The sequence below is a fragment of the Taeniopygia guttata genome, chromosome 30 (genome assembly GCF_048771995.1).
Source record: "Taeniopygia guttata chromosome 30, bTaeGut7.mat, whole genome shotgun sequence".
NCBI classification, from domain to species: domain Eukaryota; kingdom Metazoa; phylum Chordata; class Aves; order Passeriformes; family Estrildidae; genus Taeniopygia; species Taeniopygia guttata.
In genome coordinates, this window is record NC_133055.1 from 1,452,986 (window position 1) to 1,475,329 (window position 22,344).

The 22,344-nt window shown below is 50.7% G+C and overlaps 2 protein-coding genes across 5 annotated transcripts; both read left to right on the forward strand.

The window, feature by feature from the left end:
- Nucleotides 1-7: 7 nt before the first annotated feature.
- CHCHD5 (coiled-coil-helix-coiled-coil-helix domain containing 5) lies at nucleotides 8-10,116 on the forward strand. 4 transcript variants are annotated; one of them, XM_041711762.2, is made up of 4 exons: nucleotides 8-136; nucleotides 964-1,101; nucleotides 3,228-3,391; nucleotides 9,826-10,116. In XM_041711762.2, coding segments are annotated over exons 1-4 (330 nt in total). In that variant the 5' UTR covers nucleotides 8-134; the 3' UTR covers nucleotides 9,852-10,116. The 4 variants fall into 4 exon arrangements, with proteins under 4 accessions (XP_041567696.2, XP_072775854.1, XP_041567701.2 ...); XM_072919753.1 differs by having other exon boundaries at nucleotides 3,228-3,382; XM_041711767.2 differs by lacking the exon at nucleotides 9,826-10,116 and adding an exon at nucleotides 6,748-6,935.
- A 237-nt stretch (nucleotides 10,117-10,353) lies between these two features.
- On the forward strand, nucleotides 10,354-21,591 carry PIN1 (peptidylprolyl cis/trans isomerase, NIMA-interacting 1). The gene is made up of 4 exons (XM_072919965.1): nucleotides 10,354-10,468; nucleotides 12,745-12,936; nucleotides 16,730-16,840; nucleotides 19,546-21,591. Exons 1-4 carry the CDS (start codon nucleotides 10,411-10,413, stop codon nucleotides 19,653-19,655), a joined length of 471 nt encoding a protein of 156 aa, XP_072776066.1. The 5' UTR covers nucleotides 10,354-10,410; the 3' UTR covers nucleotides 19,656-21,591.
- Nucleotides 21,592-22,344: the final 753 nt, after the last annotated feature.

The following is a 22,344-nucleotide window of genomic DNA, read 5'->3' on the forward strand; positions in this document are numbered from 1 at the left end:
CATGCGCAGAGCGAAGGAGTGGCGGCGGGATGGGCGGGGCGCATGCGCAGAGCGGAGGAGTGGCGGCGGGATGGGCGTTGCGCATGCGCAGAGCGAAGGACTGGCGGAAGTGAAGCGGTGAAGGAGGAGGCGCCATGTGAGTGAGGGGCGGCGGGGTCGGGCCGTGTCCGCGCTGTGTCCCCTCGTGTCGCGCTGTGTCCCTCCCGTGTCCCCTCGGTGTCACCTCATGTCCTCTCCGGGGCCCCTCGTGTCGCGCTGTGTCCCCCCCCCGCGTTCCCTCGGTGTCCCCCCTGTTCCAGCCCCGCTGTCCCCGCTGGTGTCGCCGGGGATGGCCCCGGGCCCGTCCCAGGGAGGTGACACTGTCCCGGGGAGGTGACACTGTCCTTGTCCCTGTCCCCATACCGGGGAGGTGACACTGCCCCTGTCCCCGTCCCAGGGAGGTGACCGTGTCCCGGGGAGGTGACACCGTCCCTGTCCCTGTCCCGGGGAGGTGACACCGTCCTTGTCCCTGTCCCATCCCTGTCCCTGTCCCCGTCCCAGGGAGGTGACACCGTCCCTGTCCCTGTCCCATCCCTGTCCCTGTCCCTGTCCCCGTCCCAGGGAGGTGACACCGTCCCTGTCCCTGTCCCGGGGAGGTGACACCGTCCCTGTCCCTGTCCCCATCCCAGGGAGGTGACACCATCCTTGTCCCTGTCCCTGTCCCATCCCTGTCCCTGTCCCTGTCCCGGGGAGGTGACACTGTCCCTGTCCCTGTCCCCATCCCGGGGAGGTGACACCGTCCCTGTCCCTGTCCCTGTCCCAGGGAGGTGACACCGTCCCTGTCCCTGTCCCAGGGAGGTGACACTGTCCCTGTCCCCGTCCCAGGGAGGTGACACCGTCCCTGTCCCTGTCCCCATCCCAGGGAGGTGACACCATCCCTGTCCCTGTCCCGGGGAGGTGACACTGTCCCTGTCCCCGTCCCAGGGAGGCGCTGGCCGTCACCGCCCGGCTCTGTGGGCCGCAGTTGGAGCGTTACGGGCGCTGTGTGGCCGCCAGCCCCGGCAGCTGGCACCAGGATTGTCACCAACTGTCCCTGAGTGTCACCGAGTGCGCCTCCGCCCAGTGAGTGACACCCTGGGGACACTGGGATTGTCACCAACTGTCCCCAAATGTCACCCAGTGCGCCTCCGCCCAGTGAGTGACACCCTGGGGACACCGGGATTGTCACCAACTGTCCCCAAATGTCACCCAGTGCGCCTCCGCCCAGTGAGTGACACCCTGGGGACACTGGGATTGTCACCAACTGTCCCCAAATGTCACCCAGTGCGCCTCCGCCCAGTGAGTGACACCCTGGGGACACTGAGGGGACACTGGGATTGTCACCAACTGTCCCCAAATGTCACCCAGTGCGCCTCCGCCCAGTGAGTGACACCCTGGGGACACCCTGGGGACACTGGGATTGTCACCAACTGTCCCCAAATGTCACCCAGTGCGCCTCTGGCCAGTGAGTGACACCCTGGGGACACTGAGGGGACACTGGGGACACTGAGGGGACACTGGGATTGTCACCAACTGTCCCCAAATGTCACCCAGTGCGCCTCCGGCCAGTGAGTGACACCCTGGGGACACTGAGGGGACATTGGGGACACTGAGGGGACACTGGGATTGTCACCAACTGTCCCTGAGTGTCACCCAGTGCGCCTCTGGCCAGTGAGTGACACCCTGGGGACACTGAGATTGTCACCAACTGTCCCCAAATGTCACCCAGTGCGCCTCTGGCCAGTGAGTGACACCCTGGGGACACTGGGATTGTCACCAACTGTCCCCAAATGTCACCCAGTGCGCCTCTGCCCAGTGAGTGACACCCTGGGGACACTGAGGGGACACTGGGGGGACATTGGGGGGACATTGGGGACACTGAGGGGACACTGGGGGGACATTTGGGGACATTTGTGGACACTGATCCCGATCCCTGGGGCTGATCCGTTGTTTTCCTGATTTTTTTCCCTGTTTTCCCCTGATTTTCTCCCGGTTTTCCACCGATTTTTTTCCTCTTTTACCCCAACATTCCCCTGATTTTTTCCCCCATTTTACACCGACTTTCCCCCTCTTTTTCCCAATTTTTTTCCCATTTTCCCCCCTTTTTTTCCCAAATTTCTCCCCATTTTCCCCCCATTTTTTCCCAAATTTTCCCCCATTTTCACCCGACTTTCCCCCCGTTTTTCCCAAATTTTCCCCCATTTTCCCCCAACTTTCCCCGTTTTTTCCCCATTCCCCCCCGTTTTTTCCCCCATTTTCCCCCGTTTTTTCCCAAATTTCCCCCATTTTCCCCCGTTTTTTCCCAAATTCCCCCCGTTTTTTCCCAATTTTTCCCCCATTTTCCCCCTGTTTTTTCCCAAATTTCCCCCCATTTTCCCCCTGTTTTTTCCCCCATTTTCCCCCCGTTTTTTCCCAAACTTTCCCCCGTTTTTCCCCCATTTTCCTCCCGTTTTTCCCCCATTTTCCCCCCGTTTTTTCCCAAATTTTCCCCCCGTTTTTTCCCAAATTTTCCCCCATTTTCCCCCCGTTTTTTCCCAAATTTCTCCCCATTTTCCCCGTTTTTTCCCCCATTTTCCCCCTGTTTTTTCCCAAAATTTTCCTCATTTTTCCCCGACTTTCCCCGTTTTTTCCCAAACTTTCCCCCATTTTCCCCCCGTTTTTCCCCATTTTCCCCCCGTTTTTCCCAAATTTCCCCCATTTTCCCCCCGTTTTTTTCCCCCATTTTCCCCCGTTTTCCCCCATTTTCCCCCCGTTTTTTCCCCCATTTTCCCCCCGTTTTTTCCCCATTTTCCCCCATTTTTCCCCAAATTTTCCCCCATTTCCCCCCCGATTTTCCCCATTTTCCCCCCATTTTCCCCCCGTTTTTTCCCCATTTTCTCCCCGTTTTTCCCAAATTTTCTCCCATTTTCCCTCCGTCTTTTCCCAAATTTTCCCCCCATTTTCCCCCCGTTTTTCCCCCAAATTTCCCCCCATTTTTTCCCAAATTTTCCCCCATTTTCACCCCTTTTTTCCCAAATTTTCCCCCCATTTTCCCCCATTTTCCCCTCGTTTTTTCCCCCATTTTCCCCCTGTTTTTTCCCAATTTTTCCCCCATTTTCCCCCCGTTTTTTCCCCCATTTTCCCTGGACTTTCCCCCCGTTTTTCCCAAATTTCCCCCCGTTTTTTCCCCCATTTTTTCCCAAATTCCCCCGTTTTTCCCGCCCTGGCAGCCCCCTGGTGCGCCGGATCCGCCGGGATTGCTCCGATTCCTTGGGGGCGTTCGAGCGCTGCCTGCGGGAGCGGCCGCGGAGCGCGACCGAGTGCGGCCCCCAGGTGAGGGAGTTCCTCACCTGCGCCCAGAGCGTCACCGGGGGGACACCTACAGGTGGGACAGGTGAGGCTGGAACACCTGAAAGGGAATTTGGAGCCGGAATTTTGGGATAAAATTGGGATTTTATTCCCTGGACACGCCCAGGGACACACCCGGGGACACGCCCACAGGTGAGACAGGTGAGGGTGGAGCCCCAAAAAGGGAATTTTGGGATAAAATTGGGATTTTATTCCCTGGACACACCCAGGGCCACACCCACAGGTGAGGCTCGAACCCAAAAAGGGAATTTGGAGCCGGAATTTTGGGATAAAATTGGGATTTTAGCCGGGGACACGCCCGGGGACACGCCCGGGGACACGCCCACAGGTCAGACAGGTGAGGCTGGAACACCTGAAAGGGGATTTGGGGATAAAATTGGGATTTTATTCCCTGGACACACCCAGGGACACGCCCACAGGTGAGACAGGTGAGGCTGGAACCCCAAAAAGGGAATTTGGAGCTGGAATTTTGGGATAAAATTGGGATTTTATTCCCTGGACACACCCAGGGACACGCCCACAGGTCAGACAGGTGAGGCTGGAACCCCAAAAAGGGAATTTGGAGCTGGAATTTTGGGATAAAATTGGGATTTTATTCCCTGGACACACCCAGGGACACGCCCACAGGTCAGACAGGTGAGGCTGGAGCCCCAGAAAGGGAATTTTGGGATAAAAATGGGATTTATTTCCTGGACACGCCCAGGGACACACCCACAGGTGAAGCTCCAACCCCAAAAAGGGAATTTGGAGCAGGAATTTTGGGATAAAATTGGGATTTTAGCCAGGGACATGCCCAGTGACACACCCACAGGTGAGACAGGTGAGGCTGGAACCCCAAAAAGGGAATTTGGAGCCGGAATTTTGGGATAAAATTGGGATTTTAGACAGGGTCACGCCCACAGGTCAGACAGGTGAGGCTGGAACCCCAAAAAGGGAATTTGGGGATAAAATTGGGATTTTAGCCAGTGACACACCCACAGGTGAGACAGGTGAGGCACCAACCCCAAAAAGGGAATTTTGGGATAAAATTGGGATTTATTTCCTGGACACGCCCAGGGACACACCCACAGGTGAGGCTCCAGCCCCAAAAAGGGAATTTGGAGCCGGAATTTTGGGATAAAATTGGGATTTTAGTGAGGGACACGCCCAGGGACACACCCACAGGTCAGACAGGTGAGGCTGGAACCCCAAAAAGGGAATTTGGAGACGGAATTTTGGGATAAAATTGGGATTTTAGCCAGGGACACACCCAGGGACACGCCCGGGGACACGCCAGGGGACACGCCCACAGGTGAGGCTCGATCCCAGAAAAGGGAATTTTGGGATAAAATTGGGATTTTATTCCCTGGACACACCCACAGGTGAGGCTGGAACCCCAAAAAGGGAATTTGGAGCCGGAATTTTGGGATAAAATTGGGATTTTATTCCCTGGACACGCCCAGGGACACACCCACAGGTGAGACAGGTGAGGCTTGAACCCCAAAAAGGGAATTTGGAGCCGGAATTTTGGGATAAAATTGGGATTTTAGACAGGGACACACCCACAGGTGAGGCTCGAACCCCAAAAAGGGAATTTGGAGCCGGAATTTTGGGATAAAATTGGGATTTTATCCCTGGCTAGAGTGCCACACCCATGGCCACGCCCTGAGGTGAAGTTGGAACCCCAAAAAGGGAATTTGGAGCCGGAATTTTGGGATAAAATTGGGATTTTATTCCCTGGACACGTCCAGGGACACACCCACAGGTGAGACAGGTGAGGCTGGAGCCCCAGAAAAGGGAATTTGGAGCCGGAATTTTGGGATAAAATTGGGATTTTATTCCCTGGACACACCCAGGGACACGTCCGGGGACACACCCACAGGTGAGACAGGTGAGGCTCCAACCCCAAAAAGGGAATTTTGGGATAAAATTGGGATTTTATTCCCTGGACACGCCCAGTGACACACCCACAGGTGAGACTCGAACCCCAAAAAAGGGAATTTGGAGCCGGAATTTTGGGATAAAATTGGGATTTTATTCCCTGGACACGCCCGAGGACACGCCCACAGGTGAGACAGGTGAGGCTGGAACCCCAAAAACGGAATTTGGAGCCGGAATTTTGGGATAAAATTGGGATTTTAGCCAGGGACACGCCCAGGGACACACCCACAGGTGAGGCTGGAACCCCAAAAAGGGAATTTGGAGCCGGAATTTTGGGATAAAATTGGGATTTTAACCAGGGACACACCTACAGGTGAGGCTCAATCCCCAAAAAGGGAATTTGGAGCCGGAATTTTGGGATAAAATTGGGATTTTAGCCAGGGACACGCCTGGGGACACGCCCACAGGTCAGACCGGTGAGGCTCCAGCCCCAAAAAGGGAATTTGGGGATAAAATTGGGATTTTATTCCCTGGACACACCCAGTGACACGCCCACAGGTGAGACAGGTGAGGCTCCAACCCCAAAAAGGGAATTTGGGGATGAAATTGGGATTTTAGCCAGGGACACGCCCAGGGACACGCCCACAGGTCAGACAGGTGAGGCTCGAACCCCAAAAAGGGAATTTGGAACCGGAATTTTGGGATAAAATTGGAATTTTAGCCAGGGACACACCCACAGGTGAGGCCCGAACCCCAAAAAGGGAATTTGGAGCCGGAATTTTGGGATAAAATTGGGATTTTATTCCCTGGACACGCCCAGGGACACGCCCGGGGACACGCCCACAGGTGAGACAGGTGAGGCTGGAACCCCAAAAAGGGAATTTGAAACCGGAATTTTGGGATAAAATTGGGATTTTAGACAGGGACACACCCACAGGTGAGGCTGGAACCCCAAAAAGGGAATTTGGAGCCGGAATTTTGGGATAAAATTGGGATTTTATTCCCTGAACACGCCCAGTGACACACCCACAGGTGAGGCTCGAACCCCAAAAAGGGAATTTGGAGCCGGAATTTTGGGATAAAATTGGGATTTTATTCCCTGGACACACCCAGGGACACGCCCACAGGTGAGACAGGTGAGGCTGGAATCCCAAAAAGGGAATTTTGGGGATAAAATTGGGATTTTATTCCCTGGACACGCCCAGGGACACGCCCACAGGTGAGACAGGTGAGGCTCGAACCCCAAAAAGGGAATTTGGAGCCAGAATTTTGGGATAAAATTGGGATTTTATTCCCTGGACACACCCACAGGTGAGGCTCAATCCCCAAAAAGGGAATTTGGAGCCGGAATTTTGGGATAAAATTGGGATTTTACCCCTCAGGAAACACTGGAAATTCAGAATTTTGGGATCTGAATTCCCTCAAATCCCTCAGTGAAAAAGAGGAAATTCGGGATGGAATTTTAGGATCAAAATGTGAATTTTTGGGGGGTTTTTTTGCCTTTTTTTTTCCTCTCCCCAGAGAATCCCAGGAATTGAAAATCCCTCCGGGAACACCGGGAAGGCCTCGGAAGCTTCCGGAATCTCCTCCCAAAATTCGGGAATTTCCCCTCTGGAAAAGGAGCCTCAATTCCGGGCGGATTCCTGAGCTGCAATCCCAAAAATCGAAGAAATAAAAATTTCCAGGAATTTTCAGGACGGGACCAAAAATTCCGATTTTCCTTCTTTTCATTCCCATTTTTCCTCCTTTTTTTCCCACTTTTCCCTCTTTTCATTCCCAAATTTTTCCTCCTTTTTTTCCCACTTTTCCCTCTTTTCATTCCCAACTTTTTCCTCTTTCCCTCCCCCCTTTTTATTCCCAAATTTTCTTTTTATTTCCCCAGCTTTTCCCTCCTTTCTTTTCCCTCTTTTCCTTCCCAGTTTTTGGGGATTTTTTTGGGAATTTCATTCCGTTTTCCATGGAAAAAAAAAAAACCAACAAAACCTGAGAATTCCAGGAGTTTTCTCAACCCTCAGAATTCCCAAAATTCCCGGGAATTCCAATCCCACCACCTCCCCAAAATCCCAAAATCCCCAAAACTTTTCCCTCTTTTTTTTCCCGGGATTTATTTCCCATCAGACATGCAAAAAAAAAAAAGGAGAAATTTCCCAAAAGAATTCCCAAAAATCGTCACGGGAAATTGGGAATTTTTACCCAAAAATCTGGGAAAAATCCGGGAAAAAAATGCAGAAAATCCCAAATTTGCCCAAAATGAAGCAGGAAATTCCATTTATTCCGCTAAAAAATTCCCGGTTTTTTTTTGGGAATTTCACGCTGGGGTGGGGGAAAATGGGGAAAATGGGGAAAATTGGGAACGGGGCCAACAAAATTCCCAAATTCCTGAATGTCCAATTTTCTCTTAAAACCAGAAATAAATTGGGAATTTTTACCCTAAAACCACTCAAAAATCTGAGAAAAATCCGGGGGGGGGAAAAAAATTAAAATTAATTTTAAAAATTAAAATTAATTCCAAAAAAATTAGAATTTAAAAATTAAAAAAATTAAGAAAATCCCAAATTCGCCCAAACCAAAGCAGGAAAAATTCTGTTTATTCTGCTAAAAAAATTCCAATTTTTTTTTGGGGACTTTCATGCTGGTGGGGGGATGGGAAAATGGGGAAAATTGGGAACAAGATCACAAAACCCCCAAATTTATGAAATTTCTGAATCTTTTCCCTTAAAAACACAAAAAAATCGGGAATTTTTACCTGAAAATCTGGGAAAAATCCAGGAAAAATAAAAATAAAAAACCCGCAAATTCGCCCAAACCAAAGCAGAAAATTCCATTTATTCCGCTAAAAAATTCCCGGTTTTTTTTTTGGGAATTTCATGCTGGGGTGGGGGAAAATGGGGAAAATTGGGAACAAGATCACAAAACCCCCAAATTTATGAAATTTCTGAATCTTTTCCCTTTAAAACACAAAAAAAATTGGGAATTTTTACCTGAAAATCTGGGAAAAATCCAGAAAAAAAATTCCTGTTTAATTCCAGGATTATTTTATTCGAGATCATTTGTTCCAGTTATTATTTTGGGAATCATTCGGGAGTTATTCAGGGAATTATTTTTTAATTATTTCCGGGATTTTTGTGGGAATTCCCACAATTTCCACCCAGAATTCCCAAAAATTTGAAGCTCCCGGGTGTAGAATTTTAGGGATTATCCAAATTCCTGGATCAGAGAAGGAAAAGGGAAAGAAAAAATCTTGGAAAAAGCAGGAAAAATCCTGGAATTCCACCTGGGAACAGGCGCAGATCATCCTGGAACTCCTCCTCATCCATCCTGGGACTTTTTTGGGATTTTTTGGGATTTTCGGGATCAGGAAAATTCCGGGAATGTTCCCGTTCACCCTCCCCCTCCTGAGGGTTAAAATTTAATCCAAGGAATTTTTGGGGTTGGATTTTGAGGTTTGGATTGGAGCCAATTCCAGAAAATTCCTTTTTTTTTTTTCATTTTCTCCCTCTGAGGATTTTTAGGGATTATTTTTTATTATTATTTTAAAATTTAAAATTTAGTTTTTTTGGTTTTTTTATTTTTTTGGGGGGGGTGGATTTCCATGGATTTTTGTGAGATTTTCATGGATTTTTTTTTCCTGGATTTTTGTGAGGCTTTCATTGATTTTTATGGATTTTTCAGATTTTTTAGGGGAATTTTAAAGGATTTTAATGGATTCTTTATATCTTGACGGGTTATTTTGGATTTGCAGGGCATTTTTAAAATTTTTTGGATTTTTAATGGATTTTTTGGGGATTTTTTAAAATAAATTTTTATGCATTTGTGGGATTTTTGTGGATTTTGGGCAACATTTTGAATTTTGGGCATATTGGTGAATTTGAATTGTGGTGGCTTTTGGGAAGATTTTTTTGGGAATTTTTAAGGATTTTCCTCCTACCTTTGAATCAAAACCACAAAATCCTGATTCTGCCACCTTCAAATATAGAAAAAAAAACCCGAAATTTGGGAAATTTGAAAAATCGGGAATTATCTAAAAAAAAAAAAAATTTTTTTGGATTTTGGAATAAATCCCAGAATTCTGAGGGCGCCGAGATTCCGTCACCGGGGCCAAATTCCAGCCGAATTTTGGCCGGAATTCCAAAGGATTTGGGGTCAAAATGGCGCCGAGTCCCTGAGGGGAGGGGAAAAGGGCGGGAAAAAAAAGGCGGGAAAAAAGGGCGGGGAAAAAAGGGCGGGAAAAAAGGGCAAGGGAGGGATGAGGGGAAGAAAGGGCGAGGAAAGGCGGGAAAAAAAGGCGGGAAAAAAAAGGCAAGGGGGGAAAAGGCGGGAAAAAAGGGCGGGAAAAAAGGGCAAGGGGGGATAGGGGGAAAGAAATTGTGGGGGAGGAAAGGCGGGGGAAAAAGCGGGAAAAAGGCGAGGCTGCGGCGCCTTCGGGCGCCATTTGTCCCCTCCCAGTCCCCGTTGTCCCCAGCCACCCCTCAGAGCCCCCCATGGAAGCCAAAGACCCCCCCCCCAGTCCTTCCCAGTAGCTCCCAGTAACCCCCAGTACCCACCCGGGCCGCTCCCGTCGCCATCTTGGCCGTTGCTAACAACAAACGCCGTTGCCAGGCAACGCTTCGGGGCAACCGGCGTGACGTCACTTCCGGGCCCGGCACAATGGCGGCCCCGCTGGCGTTAATGCCTGCTGTGGATGAGATCCGCGATGGGGATGAGTGACCACGAGCGGCTGCCGCGTCCTCTCGGTGTCCCCCGGTTCTCCCGGTGTTATCCTCCGCCATCCTCGGTTCTCCCCCTCCCATCCCCCGTGTGACCAAACCGGCGCCACCTAGAGGCTTTAAACCGGCCGCGCGCGTTCTGTAGCGTTGAGTTTGTCGATAATAAAGCTGCTTTTGGAGTCTCCGGTTGATTTCGTTGCTCCGGTGGGACCGGGACGCTCTAACCGGGCACGGTGGAAGCGGCGCTGCGGTTTTGCGTTCCGGTTAAATTTGCCCACGCACGGCCACCATCCCTCCTTTCCCGCGCGCTTCTTGGCTTCACCGTGCTTTTGATTGACAGGCGGCTCCATCAATAGGATTGCGCTGTGAAGAGGCGCAGTGGCCTTCTGACCAATAGGAACGCGAGAAGGGCTGGTTTGCCCGCCCCTCCGCGTGGCGGTGTGGGCGGGCCGCGCAGGGCGGGCAGAGGGAAGGGAAAATGGCGGAGGAGGAGAAGCTGCCCGCGGGGTGGGAGAAGCGAATGAGCCGCAGCTCCGGTGAGGGCCTGAGGGCGGGGGGGAAACGCGGGGAAGGAGCTGCGGGCGTGGGGGAGGTGGGAAAGGGCGATGAGGGGCGGCGGGGTTGGGTTTTGGAGGGGGTGAGGGGGCGTGGTGGGGGGGTTGCGTGAGGGGGATTTGAGGAGGGGGCGGCGAATTGAGGGAGGGTCGTGAGGGAGCATCGCCTCAGGGAGGGGAGGGTCGCGGTCGTGAGGGGAATTTGGGGGGGTCCCCAATTTAGGGGGGTTCTGAGGGGGGGTTTTCGTCTCAGAGAAAGGGGGGGCACCTCTGTGAGGGAAATTTGGGGGGATCCCCCTCCTGAGGGGGATTTGGGGGGGTTGTAAAAGGGGAATTTGGGGGGGATCCCGCTCCTGAGGGGAATTTGGGGGGGATCCCCCTCCTGAGGGGAATTTGGGGGGGGTCCCCAATTTAGGGGGGTTCTGAGGGGGCGGTTTCGTCTCAGAGAAGGGGGGGGCACCTCCGTGAGGGAAATTTGGGGGGGAATCCCCCTCCTGAGGGGGATTTGGGGGGGTTGTAAAAGGGGAATTTGGGGGGATCCCGCTCCTGAGGGGAATTTGGGGGGGGATCCTCCTCCTGAGGGGAATTTGGGGGGGTTGTAAAAGGGGAATTTGGGGGGATCCCCCTCATGAGGGGAATTTGGGGGGGTTGTAAAAGGGGAATTTGGGGGGATCCCCCTCATGAGGGGGATTTGGGGGGGATGTAAAAGGGGAATTTGGGGGGGTTGTAAAAGGGGAATTTGGGGGGGATCCCCCTCCTGAGGGGATTTGGGGGGGTTGTAAAAGGGGAATTTGGGGGGATCCTCCTCCTGAGGGGGATTTGGGGGGGTTGTAAAAGGGGAATTTGGGGGGGTTGTAAAAGTGGAATTTGGGGGGATTCCGCTCCTGAGGGGGATTTGGGGGGGTTGTAAAAGGGGAATTTGGGGGGGGGATCCCCCTCCTGAGGGGGATTTGGGGGGGTTGTAAAAGGGGAATTTGGGGGGGGATCCCGCTCCTGAGGGGAATTTGGGGGGGATCCCCCTCCTGAGGGGGATTTGGGGGGGTTGTAAAAGGGGAATTTGGGGGGATCCCCCTCCTGAGGGGGATTTGGGGGGTTTTAAAAGGGGAATTTGGGGGGGGATCCCCCTCCTGAGGGGAATTTGGGGGCGATCAAAGAGTTTTTAGGGTCTTTAACCTGGATTTTGGGTTCAATCACCTCAATTTCCAGCATCAATCAGTAACCAATCGCTGATCAATAACCGATATTTGATCAATAGCTCCCCAGGGAGGGGGTACTTCTTCAACCACCAGGGAAACGTCAGCCAGCAGGGTCATTGAGGTGGGATTTGATGTCAATAAGCTGATTTATCAGTGCAAATCAATATCTGATCAGTGATCAATAACCAATAACTGGTCAATATTGATCGATAGCCAATCAGTAACCCTGAAGGACACGTGTACTACTTCAACCACCTGGTGAACACCAGTCAGTGGGGTCAATATTGGGGCCTGTGAGGGGGTTTTGGTGCCAATAACCAATTTTTTGATACCGATTGGTAACCAATCAGTAATCAATAACCAATAACGGATCAATAACCCCCCAGGCAGGGTGTACTACTTCAAACACCTGGTGAACACCAGTCAGTGGGGTCAATATTGGGGCCTGTTACTGTGCTGGGATTTGATAACAACGGATGAATGGAATGATTTTGCACTGGAAATCAGTATCCAATCAGCAATCAATAACCAATAAGCAGCCAATGATGATTGATAACCCATCAATAACCCTGCAGGATGTGTGTACTACTTCAACCACCTGGTGAACACCAGTCAGTGGGGTCAATATTGGGGCCTGTAAGGGAGTTTTGGTGCCAATAACCAATTTTTTGATAGTGATTGGTAACCAATCAGTAATCAATAACCAATAACGGATCGATAACCCCCCAGGCAGGGTGTACTACTTCAACCACCTGGTGAACACCAGTCAGTGGGGTCAATACTGGGGCCTGTTACTTGATAATAATAGGATGAATAGGTTGGTTTTGCACTGGAAATCAGTATCCAATCAGCAATCAATAACCAATAAGCAGCCAATAATGATTGATAACCCATCAATAACCCTGCAGGACACGTGTACCACTTCAACCACCTGGTGAACGCCAGTCAGTGGGGTCAATATTGGGGCCTTTGAGGGGGCTTTGGTGCCAATAACCAATTTTTTGATAGCGATTGGTAACCAATCAGTAATCAATAACCAATAAGGGATCAATAACCCCCCAGGCAGGGTGTACTACTTCAACCACCTGACGAACGCCAGCCAGTGGGAGCGGCCGAGCGGCGCGGGGCGGGCGGAGCCGGGCCGGGTGCGCTGCTCCCACCTCCTGGTGAAGCACAACCAGTCCCGGCGGCCATCGAGCTGGAGGCAGGAACGGATCACCCGCTCCAAGGAGGAGGCGCTGGAGCTGGTCAACGGTCAGAGCCAAACTGGGACAAACTGGGATAAACTGGGAGTGATACTGGGATAAACTGGGAGTGATACTGGGAGTGATACTGGGATGTACTGGGGGGATACTGGGATATACTGGGGGGATACTGGGGGGATACTGGGGAGACTCAGCTGGAGGCAGGAACGGATCACCCGCTCCAAGGAGGAGGCGCTGGAGCTGGTCAACGGTCAGAGCCAAACTGGGACAAACTGGGATAAACTGGGAGTGATACTGGGGGGATACTGGGATATACTGGGGGATACTGGGGAGACTCAGCTGGAGGCAGGAACGGATCACCCGCTCCAAGGAGGAGGCGCTGGAGCTGGTCAACGGTCAGAGCCAAACTGGGACAAACTGGGATAAACTGGGATAAACTGGGAGTGATACTGGGGGTATACTGGGATATACTGGGAGTGATACTGGGATATACTGGGATATACTGGGAGTGATACTGGGGAGACTCAGCTGGAGGCAGGAACGGATCACCCGCTCCAAGGAGGAGGCGCTGGAGCTGGTCAACGGTCAGAGCCAAACTGGGACAAACTGGGATAAACTGGGAGTGATACTGGGATAAACTGGGAGTGATACTGGGAGTGATACTGGGGGGATACTGGGAGTGATACTGGGGGGATACTGGGAGTGATACTGGGATATACTGGGATATACTGGGGAGACTCAGCTGGAGGCAGGAACGGATCACCCGCTCCAAGGAGGAGGCGCTGGAGCTGGTCAACGGTCAGAGCCAAACTGGGATAGACTGGGATAAACTGGGAGTGATACTGGGGGGATACTGGGAGTGATAATGGGAGTGATACTGGGATATACTGGGAGTGATACTGGGATATACTGGGATATACTGGGAGTGATACTGGGATAAACTGGGAGTGATACTGGGGGGATACTGGGAGTGATACTGGGGGGATACTGGGATATACTGCGAGTGATACTGGGGGGATACTGGGATATACTGGGATATACTGGGATATACTGGGGAGACTCAGCTGGAGGCAGGAACGGATCACCCGCTCCAAGGAGGAGGCGCTGGAGCTGGTCAACGGTCAGAGCCAAACTGGGATAAACTGGGATAAACTGGGAGTGATACTGGGATATACTGGGAGTGATACTGGGGGGATACTGGAGAGATACTGGGAGTGATACTGGGGGGATACTGGGAGTGATACTGGGAGTGATACTGGGATATACTGGGAGTGATACTGGGAGTGATACTGGGAGTGATACTGGGGGGATACTGGGATATACTGGGGGGATACTGGGAGTGATACTGGGATAAACTGGGAGTGATACTGGGGGGATACTGGGAGTGATACTGGGAGTGATACTGGGAGTGATACTGGGGGGATACTGGGATATACTGGGAGGGATACTGGGGGGATACTGGGAGTGATACTGGGAGTGATACTGGGAGTGATACTGGGAGTGATACTGGGATATACTGGGGGGATACTGGGAGTGATAATGGGGGGATACTGGGAGTGATACTGGGAGTGATACTGGGAGTGATACTGGGAGTGATACTGGGATATACTGGGGTGATACTGGGAGTGATACTGGGGGGATACTGGGATATACTGGGGGGATACAGGGGGGATACTGGGAGTGATACTGGGGGGATACTGGGGTGATACTGGGTGTGATACTGGGATTGATACTGGGGGGATACTGGGATAAACTGGGGGGATACTGGGGAGACTCAGCTGGAGGCAGGAACGGATCACCCGCTCCAAGGAGGAGGCGCTGGAGCTGGTCAACGGTCAGAGCCAAACTGGGATAGACTGGGATAAACTGGGAGTGATACTGGGATATACTGGGAGTGATACTGGGATATACTGGGGGGATACTGGGATATACTGGGGAGACTCAGCTGGAGGCAGGAACGGATCACCCGCTCCAAGGAGGAGGCGCTGGAGCTGGTCAACGGTCAGAGCCAAACTGGGATAGACTGGGATAAACTGGGAGTGATACTGGGGGGATACTGGGATATACTGGGAGTGATACTGGGGGGATACTGGGGGGATACTGGGGAGACTCAGCTGGAGGCAGGAATGGATCACCCGCTCCAAGGAGGAGGCGCTGGAGCTGGTCAACGGTCAGAGCCAAACTGGGACAAACTGGGAGTGATACTGGGATTGATACTGGGATATACTGGGGGGATACTGGGAGTGATACTGGGGGATACTGGGATATACTGGGGGGATACTGGGGAGACTCAGCTGGAGGCAGGAACGGATCACCCGCTCCAAGGAGGAGGCGCTGGAGCTGGTCAACGGTCAGAGCCAAACTGGGATAAACTGGGATAAACTGGGAGTGATACTGGGATAAACTGGGAGTGATACTGGGAGTGATACTGGGAGTGATACTGGGATATACTGGGAGTGATACTGGGAGTGATACTGGGATATACTGGGGGGATACTGGGAGTGATACTGGGATATACTGGGAGTGATACTGGGAGTGATACTGGGATATACTGGGATATACTGGGATATACTGGGAGTGATACTGGGGGGATACTGGGGGGATACTGGGATATACTGGGGGGATACTGGGATATACTGGGGAGACTCAGCTGGAGACAGGAGCGGATCACCCGCTCCAAGGAGGAGGCGCTGGAGCTGGTCAATGGTGAGAGCCAAACTGGGATAGACTGGGATAAACTGGGAGTGATACTGGGGGGATACTGGGAGTGATACTGGGAGTGATACTGGGATAAACTGGGAGTGATACTGGGATATACTGGGGGGATACTGGGATATACTGGGAGTGATACTGGGGTGATACTGGGAGTGATACTGGGATATACTGGGAGTGATACTGGGATATACTAGGAGTGATACTGGGATATACTGGGGGGATACTGGGGGTGATACTGGGGGGATACTGGGGGGATACTGGGATATACTGGGGGGATACTGGGAGTGATACTGGGATAAACTGGGAGTGATACTGGGATAAACTGGGAGTGATACTGGGATATACTGGGGAGACTCAGCTGGAGGCAGGAACGGATCACCCGCTCCAAGGAGGAGGCGCTGGAGCTGGTCAACGGTCAGAGCCAAACTGGGATAAACTGGGATAAACTGGGAGTGATACTGGGGGGATACTGGGAGTGATACTGGGAGTGATACTGGGATATACTGGGAGTGATACTGGGAGTGATACTGGGGGGATACTGGGGGGATACTGGGGGGATACTGGGAGTGATACTGGGGGGATACTGGGAGTGATACTGGGAGTGATACTGGGATAAACTGGGAGTGATACTGGGGGGATACTGGGGGGATACTGGGATAAACTGGGAGTGATACGGGGGGGACAATGACAAATAGAAACTCTGGGAACGAATCCCAGGAATTCCAAAGGATTTGGGATCTCCCCGGATTCCGCCCCAAATTCCACCTTTTCCCAGAATTCAGCCCTAAAATTCCACCATTTCCCAAAACTCATCGCAAAATTCCTTCCCAGGATGGTTCTTTTCGCCAATTTTCCCATTTTTTTGGGGGAAAAAAAAGCTCCCTGAAATGGCAGATTTTTGGGAAAAAAAAAACTGGGAATGGTGAATTTGGGGGGGAAAAAAAAGTGGGAGTGAGTGATGATATTTTTTGGGAAAAAAAAAAAAAAAACAGGAATGTTGGTTTTGGGGTAGTTTTGAGGATATTTTGGGACTCTGTCTCATTTCCTATGGAATTTGCGGCACCCAGGGAATTTTGGGAGTGGTTTTATCCCTAAATTTGGGGTTTTTCCCGTTTTTTTTTTTCCAGGTTACATCCAGAAGATCAAATCAGGAGAGGAGGATTTTGAATCTTTGGCTTCTCAGTTCAGCGACTGCAGCTCGGCCAAGGCCGGAGGGGACCTGGGAGCGTTCGGGAGAGGTGAGGGATTCATCCCAAAAAAACCCCAAATCCATCAATTCCAGGGGATTCATCCCAAAAAAACCCCAAATCCATCAATTCCAGGGGATTCATCCCAAAAAAACCCCAAATCCATCAATTCCAGGGGATTCATCCCAAAAAAACCCCAAATCCATCAATTCCAGGGGATTCATCCCAAAAACATCCCCAAATCCATCAATTCCAGGGGATTCATCCCAAAAACATCCCCAAATCCATCAATTCCAGGGGATTCATCCCAAAAAAACCCCAAATCCATCAGTTCCAGGGGATTCATCCCAAAAAAAACCCAAATCCATCAATTCCAGGGGATTCATCCCAAAAACATCCCCAAATCCATCAATTCCAGGGGATTCATCCCAAAAAAACCCCAAATCCATCAATTCCAGGGGATTCATCCCAAAAAACCCCAAATCCATCAATTCCAGGGGATTCATCCCAAAAAAAACCCCAAATCCATCAATTCCAGGGGATTCATCCCAAAAAAACCCCAAAAATCCATCAATTCCAGGGGATTCATCCCAAAAAAACCCCAAATCCATCAATTCCAGGGGATTCATCCCAAAAAAACCCCAAATCCATCAATTCCAGGGGATTCATCCCAAAAACATCCCCAAATCCATCAATTCCAGGGGATTCATCCCAAAAAAAACCCAAATCCATCAATTCCAGGGGATTCATCCCAAAAAAACCCCAAATCCATCAATTCCAGGGGATTCATCCCAAAAACATCCCCAGATCCATCAATTCCAGGGGATTCATCCCAAAAAAACCCCAAATCCATCAATTCCAGGGGATTCATGCCAAAAACATCCCCAAATCCATCAATTCCAGGGGATTCATCCCAAAAACATCCCCAAATCCATCAATTCCAGGGGATTCATCCCAAAAAAAACCCCAAATCCATCAATTCCAGGGGATTCATCCCAAAAAAAACCCAAATCCATCAATTCCAGGGGATTCATCCCAAAAACATCCCCAAATCCATCAATTCCAGGGGATTCATCCCAAAAACATCCCCAAATCCATCAATTCCAGGGGATTCATCCCAAAAAAACTCCAAATCCATCAATTCCAGGGGATTCATCCCAAAAACATCCCCAAATCCATCAATTCCAGGGGATTCATCCCAAAAACATCCCCAAATCCATCAATTCCAGGGGATTCATCCCAAAAAAAACCCAAATCCATCAATTCCAGGGGATTCATCCCAAAAACATCCCCAAATCCATCAATTCCAGGGGATTCATCCCAAAAACATCCCCAAATCCATCAATTCCAGGGGATTCATCCCAAAAAAACCCCAAATCCATCAATTCCAGGGGATTCATCCCAAAAACATCCCCAAATCCATCAATTCCAGGGGATTCATCCCAAAAAAACCCCAAATCCATCAATTCCAGGGGATTCATCACAAAAACATCCCCAAATCCATCAATTCCAGGGGATTCATCCCAAAAAAAACCCAAATCCATCAATTCCAGGGGATTCATCCCAAAAACATCCCCAAATCCATCAATTCCAGGGGATTCATCCCAAAAAAACCACAAATCCATCAATTCCAGGGGATTCATCCCAAAAACATCCCCAAATCCATCAATTCCAGGGGATTCATCCCAAAAACATCCCCAAATCCATCAATTCCAGGGGATTCATCCCAAAAACATCCCCAAATCCATCAATTCCAGGGGATTCATCCCAAAAACATCCCCAAATCCATCAATTCCAGGGGATTCATCCCAAAAAAAACCCAAATCCATCAATTCCAGGGGATTCATCCCAAAAAAACCCCAAATCCATCAATTCCAGGGGATTCATCCCAAAAAAACCCCAAATCCATCAATTCCAGGGGATTCATCCCAAAAAAACCCCAAATCCATCAATTCCAGGGGATTCATCCCAAAAACATCCCCAAATCCATCAATTCCAGGGGATTCAACCCAAAAACATCCCCAAATCCATCAATTCCAGGGGATTCATCCCAAAAAAACCCCAAATCCATCCATTCCAGGGGATTCATCCCAAAAACATCCCCAAATCCATCAATTCCAGGGGATTCATCCCAAAAACATCCCCAAATCCATCAATTCCCGGGGATTCATCCCAAAAACTTCCCCAAATCCATCAATTCCAGGGGATTCATCCCAAAAAAACCCCAAATCCATCAATTCCAGGGGATTCATCCCAAAAACATCCCCAAATCCATCAATTCCAGGGGATTCATCCCAAAAACATCCCCAAATCCATCAATTCCAGGGAATTCACCCCCAAAAAACCCAAATTCACCAATTTCAGGACTTTTTTCCCCCCCCAAAAAAAATAATCCCCAAATCATCCAATTCCAGGGAATTTATCCCTAAAATCAACCATTTCAGGGGTTGTTTTCCCCAAAAATTCCCAGAATCCAGCAATTCCAGGGGATTTATCCCTAAAATCAGCCATTCCAGGGTTTTTTCCCCCAAAAAATTCCCAAAATCCGCCAATTCCAAGGGATTTATCCCCCAAGTAAACCCCAAATCCACCATAATTCCAACCGCGCTCCATCCACACTCCCGGAATTGACTCCCCCCCCCAGCGTTGAAATCCCGGATTTTTCTTTCGGGAAACGCCCCAAATCCCGATTTTTTTTTTTAATTTAATTTTTTTTTAATTTTTTTTAAATTTTTTTTTGGGATTTGGGGTTGCAGGGCAGATGCAGAAGCCGTTCGAGGACGCCTCGTTCGCGCTGCGGGCCGGCGAGATGAGCGGCCCCGTTTTCACGGAATCCGGGATCCACATCATCCTCCGCACGGAGTGAAGTGCCTTGGGAAGGGCGGGAATTCCCGGGAATTCCCTGGGAATCCTCGGGAATCCGCAGAGGTCGACGGGAATCTATGGAATCCGCGGGGAATTCACGGGAATCCGTCGGAATCGATGGGAATCTGTTGACTCCACGGGCAGCCGTGGAGATCTCTGGGAATTCTCAGGAATCCGCGGGAATCCGCAGGAGATCCGTGGGAATCTGTGGAAATCCTCGGGAAATCCATGAAATCCGCGGGAATCCGCAGGAGATCCGTGGGAATCTGTGGAAATCCTCAGGAAATCCATGGAATCCGCAGAAATCCTGAGGAAATCCGCAGGAATCCGTGGAAATCCTCAGGAAATCCATTGGAATCTATGGGAATCCATGGAAATTCTCAGGAATTTACAGGAATCCCTGGAAATCCTCGGGAAATCCATGGAAATTCTCAGGAATCCACAGGAAATCCACGGGAATCCTCAGGAAATCCGTGGAATCCGCAGAAATCCTGAGGAAATCCACAGGAATCCGTGGAAATCCTCAGGAAATCCATTGGAATCTATGGGAATCCATGGAAATTCTCAGGAATTTGCAGGAATCCCTGGAAATCCTCAGGAAATCCATGGAAATTCTCAGGAGTCCACAGGAAATCCATGGGAATCCTCAGGAATCCGTGGAAATCCTCAAGAAATCCGTGGGAATTCACAGGAATTCATGGAATTCCGTGGAAATGGATGGGAGTCTATGGAAATCCTCAGGCATTCATGGGAATTCACGGAAATCCTCAGGAATTGGTGGGAATCTATGGAAATCCTCAGGAATTCATGGGAATCCTCGGGAATCCACGGGAAATCCACGGAATCCACGGGAAATCCATGAAATCTGCAGGAAATCCATGGAATCCGTGGGAATCCACAGGAAATCCTTGGGAATCCGCGGGAAATCCATGAAATCCGCAGGAAATCCACGGAATCCGCGGGAATCCACAGGAAATCCATGGAATCCACGGGAAATCCACGGAATCCACGGGAAATCCATGGAATCCGCGGGAAATCCATGGAATCCGTGGGAATCCACAGGAAATCCATGGAATCCACGGGAAATCCATGGAATCCGTGGGAATCCGCAGGAAATCCACGGAATCCACGGGAAATCCATGAAATCCACGGGAAATCCATGGAATCCACGGGAAATCCATGAAATCCGCGGGAAATCCACGGAATCCGCAGGAATCCACAGGAAATCCACGGAATCCACGGGAATTCCATGAAATCCGCAGGAAATCCATGGAATCCGCGGGAAATCCACGGAATCCACGGGAAATCCATGGAATCCACGGGAAATCCTTGGGAATCCACGGGAAATCCATGAAATCCGTAGGAATCCACAGGAAATCCATGGAATCCACGGGAAATCCATGAAATCCACGGGAAATCCATGGAATCCGCAGGAAATCCACGGAATCCGCGGGAAATCCACGGAATCCACGGGAAATCCACGGAATCCACGGGAAATCCATGGAATCCACGGGGAATCCACGGGAAATCCACGGAATCCGCGGGAAATCCATGGAATCCGCAGGAAATCCACGGAATCCGCGGGAAATCCATGGAATCCGCAGGAAATCCACGGAATCCGCGGGAATCCCGCCCACCACGAACTCCAGATCCCACAACTCCTCCGTTGTTCCGCGTCCTCCCGGGCGGGAGCGGAAACGGGGAATTCCCGCGGTTTTTTTGGGGAATTCCCGCGGTTTTTGGGGAATTCCCACGGTTTTGGGAATTCCCAGTTTTTGGGAATTCTCGCGGTTTCGGCGGTCGCGGCTCTGGGAGCGCGGCGGTGCCGGCGGCGACGATGGCAACAACGATGATGAGCGATGGAGATGACGATGACCAACAACGGTGATGGGTGACAACAACAGTGACCATGGCCAACGATGGTGACAATGGCCAACGATGGTGACAATGACCAACCATGGTGACAATGGTCATGGCCAACGATGGTGACAATGACCAACAACGGTGACAATGACAATGACCAACGATGGTGACAATGACCAACGATGGTGACGATGGCCAACGATAGGGACAATGGCCATGGCCAACGATGGGGACAATGACCAACCATGGTGACAATGGCCAACCATGGTGACAATGACCAACGATGGGGACAATGACCAACCATGGGGACAATGACCAACCATGGTGACAATGACCATGGCCAACGATGGTGACAATGGCCATGGCCAATGACGGTGACAATGACCAACGATGGTGACAATGGCCATGGCCAACGATGGGGACAATGACCAACATTGGTGACAATGGCCATGGCCAATGACGGTGACAATGACCAACCATGGTGACAATGGCCATGGCCAATGACGGTGACAATGACCAACCATGGTGACAATGGCCATGGCCAACAATGGGGACAATGACCAACGATGGTGACAATGACAATGACCAACCATGGTGACAATGGCCATGGCCAACGATGGTGACAATGACCAACGATGGTGACAATGGCCATGGCCAACACTGGTGACAATGACCAACGATGGTGACAGTGACCAACCATGGTGACAGTGGTCATGGCCAATGACGGTGACAATGACCAACGATGGTGACAATGGCCATGGCCAACGATGGGGACAATGACCAACGATGGGGACAATTACAATGACCAACAGTGGTGACAATGATGG

Excerpts from the sequence above, each read along its gene's own strand:
- CHCHD5 (XM_041711762.2), top strand. Across the intron at positions 1,102-3,227 it reads ACCGAGTGCGCCTCCGCCCA|CCCCCTGGTGCGCCGGATCC; the intron begins GTGAGTGACACC and ends CCGCCCTGGCAG. Across the intron at positions 3,392-9,825 it reads GACACCTACAGGTGGGACAG|GCAACGCTTCGGGGCAACCG; the intron begins GTGAGGCTGGAA and ends CGCCGTTGCCAG.
- PIN1 (XM_072919965.1), top strand. The coding sequence starts at position 10,411 with ATGGCGGAGGAGGAGAAGCTGCCCGCGGGGTGGGAGAAGCGAATGAGC. Across the intron at positions 12,937-16,729 it reads GGCGCTGGAGCTGGTCAACG|GTTACATCCAGAAGATCAAA; the intron begins GTCAGAGCCAAA and ends TTTTTTTTCCAG. Across the intron at positions 16,841-19,545 it reads CCTGGGAGCGTTCGGGAGAG|GGCAGATGCAGAAGCCGTTC; the intron begins GTGAGGGATTCA and ends TTGGGGTTGCAG.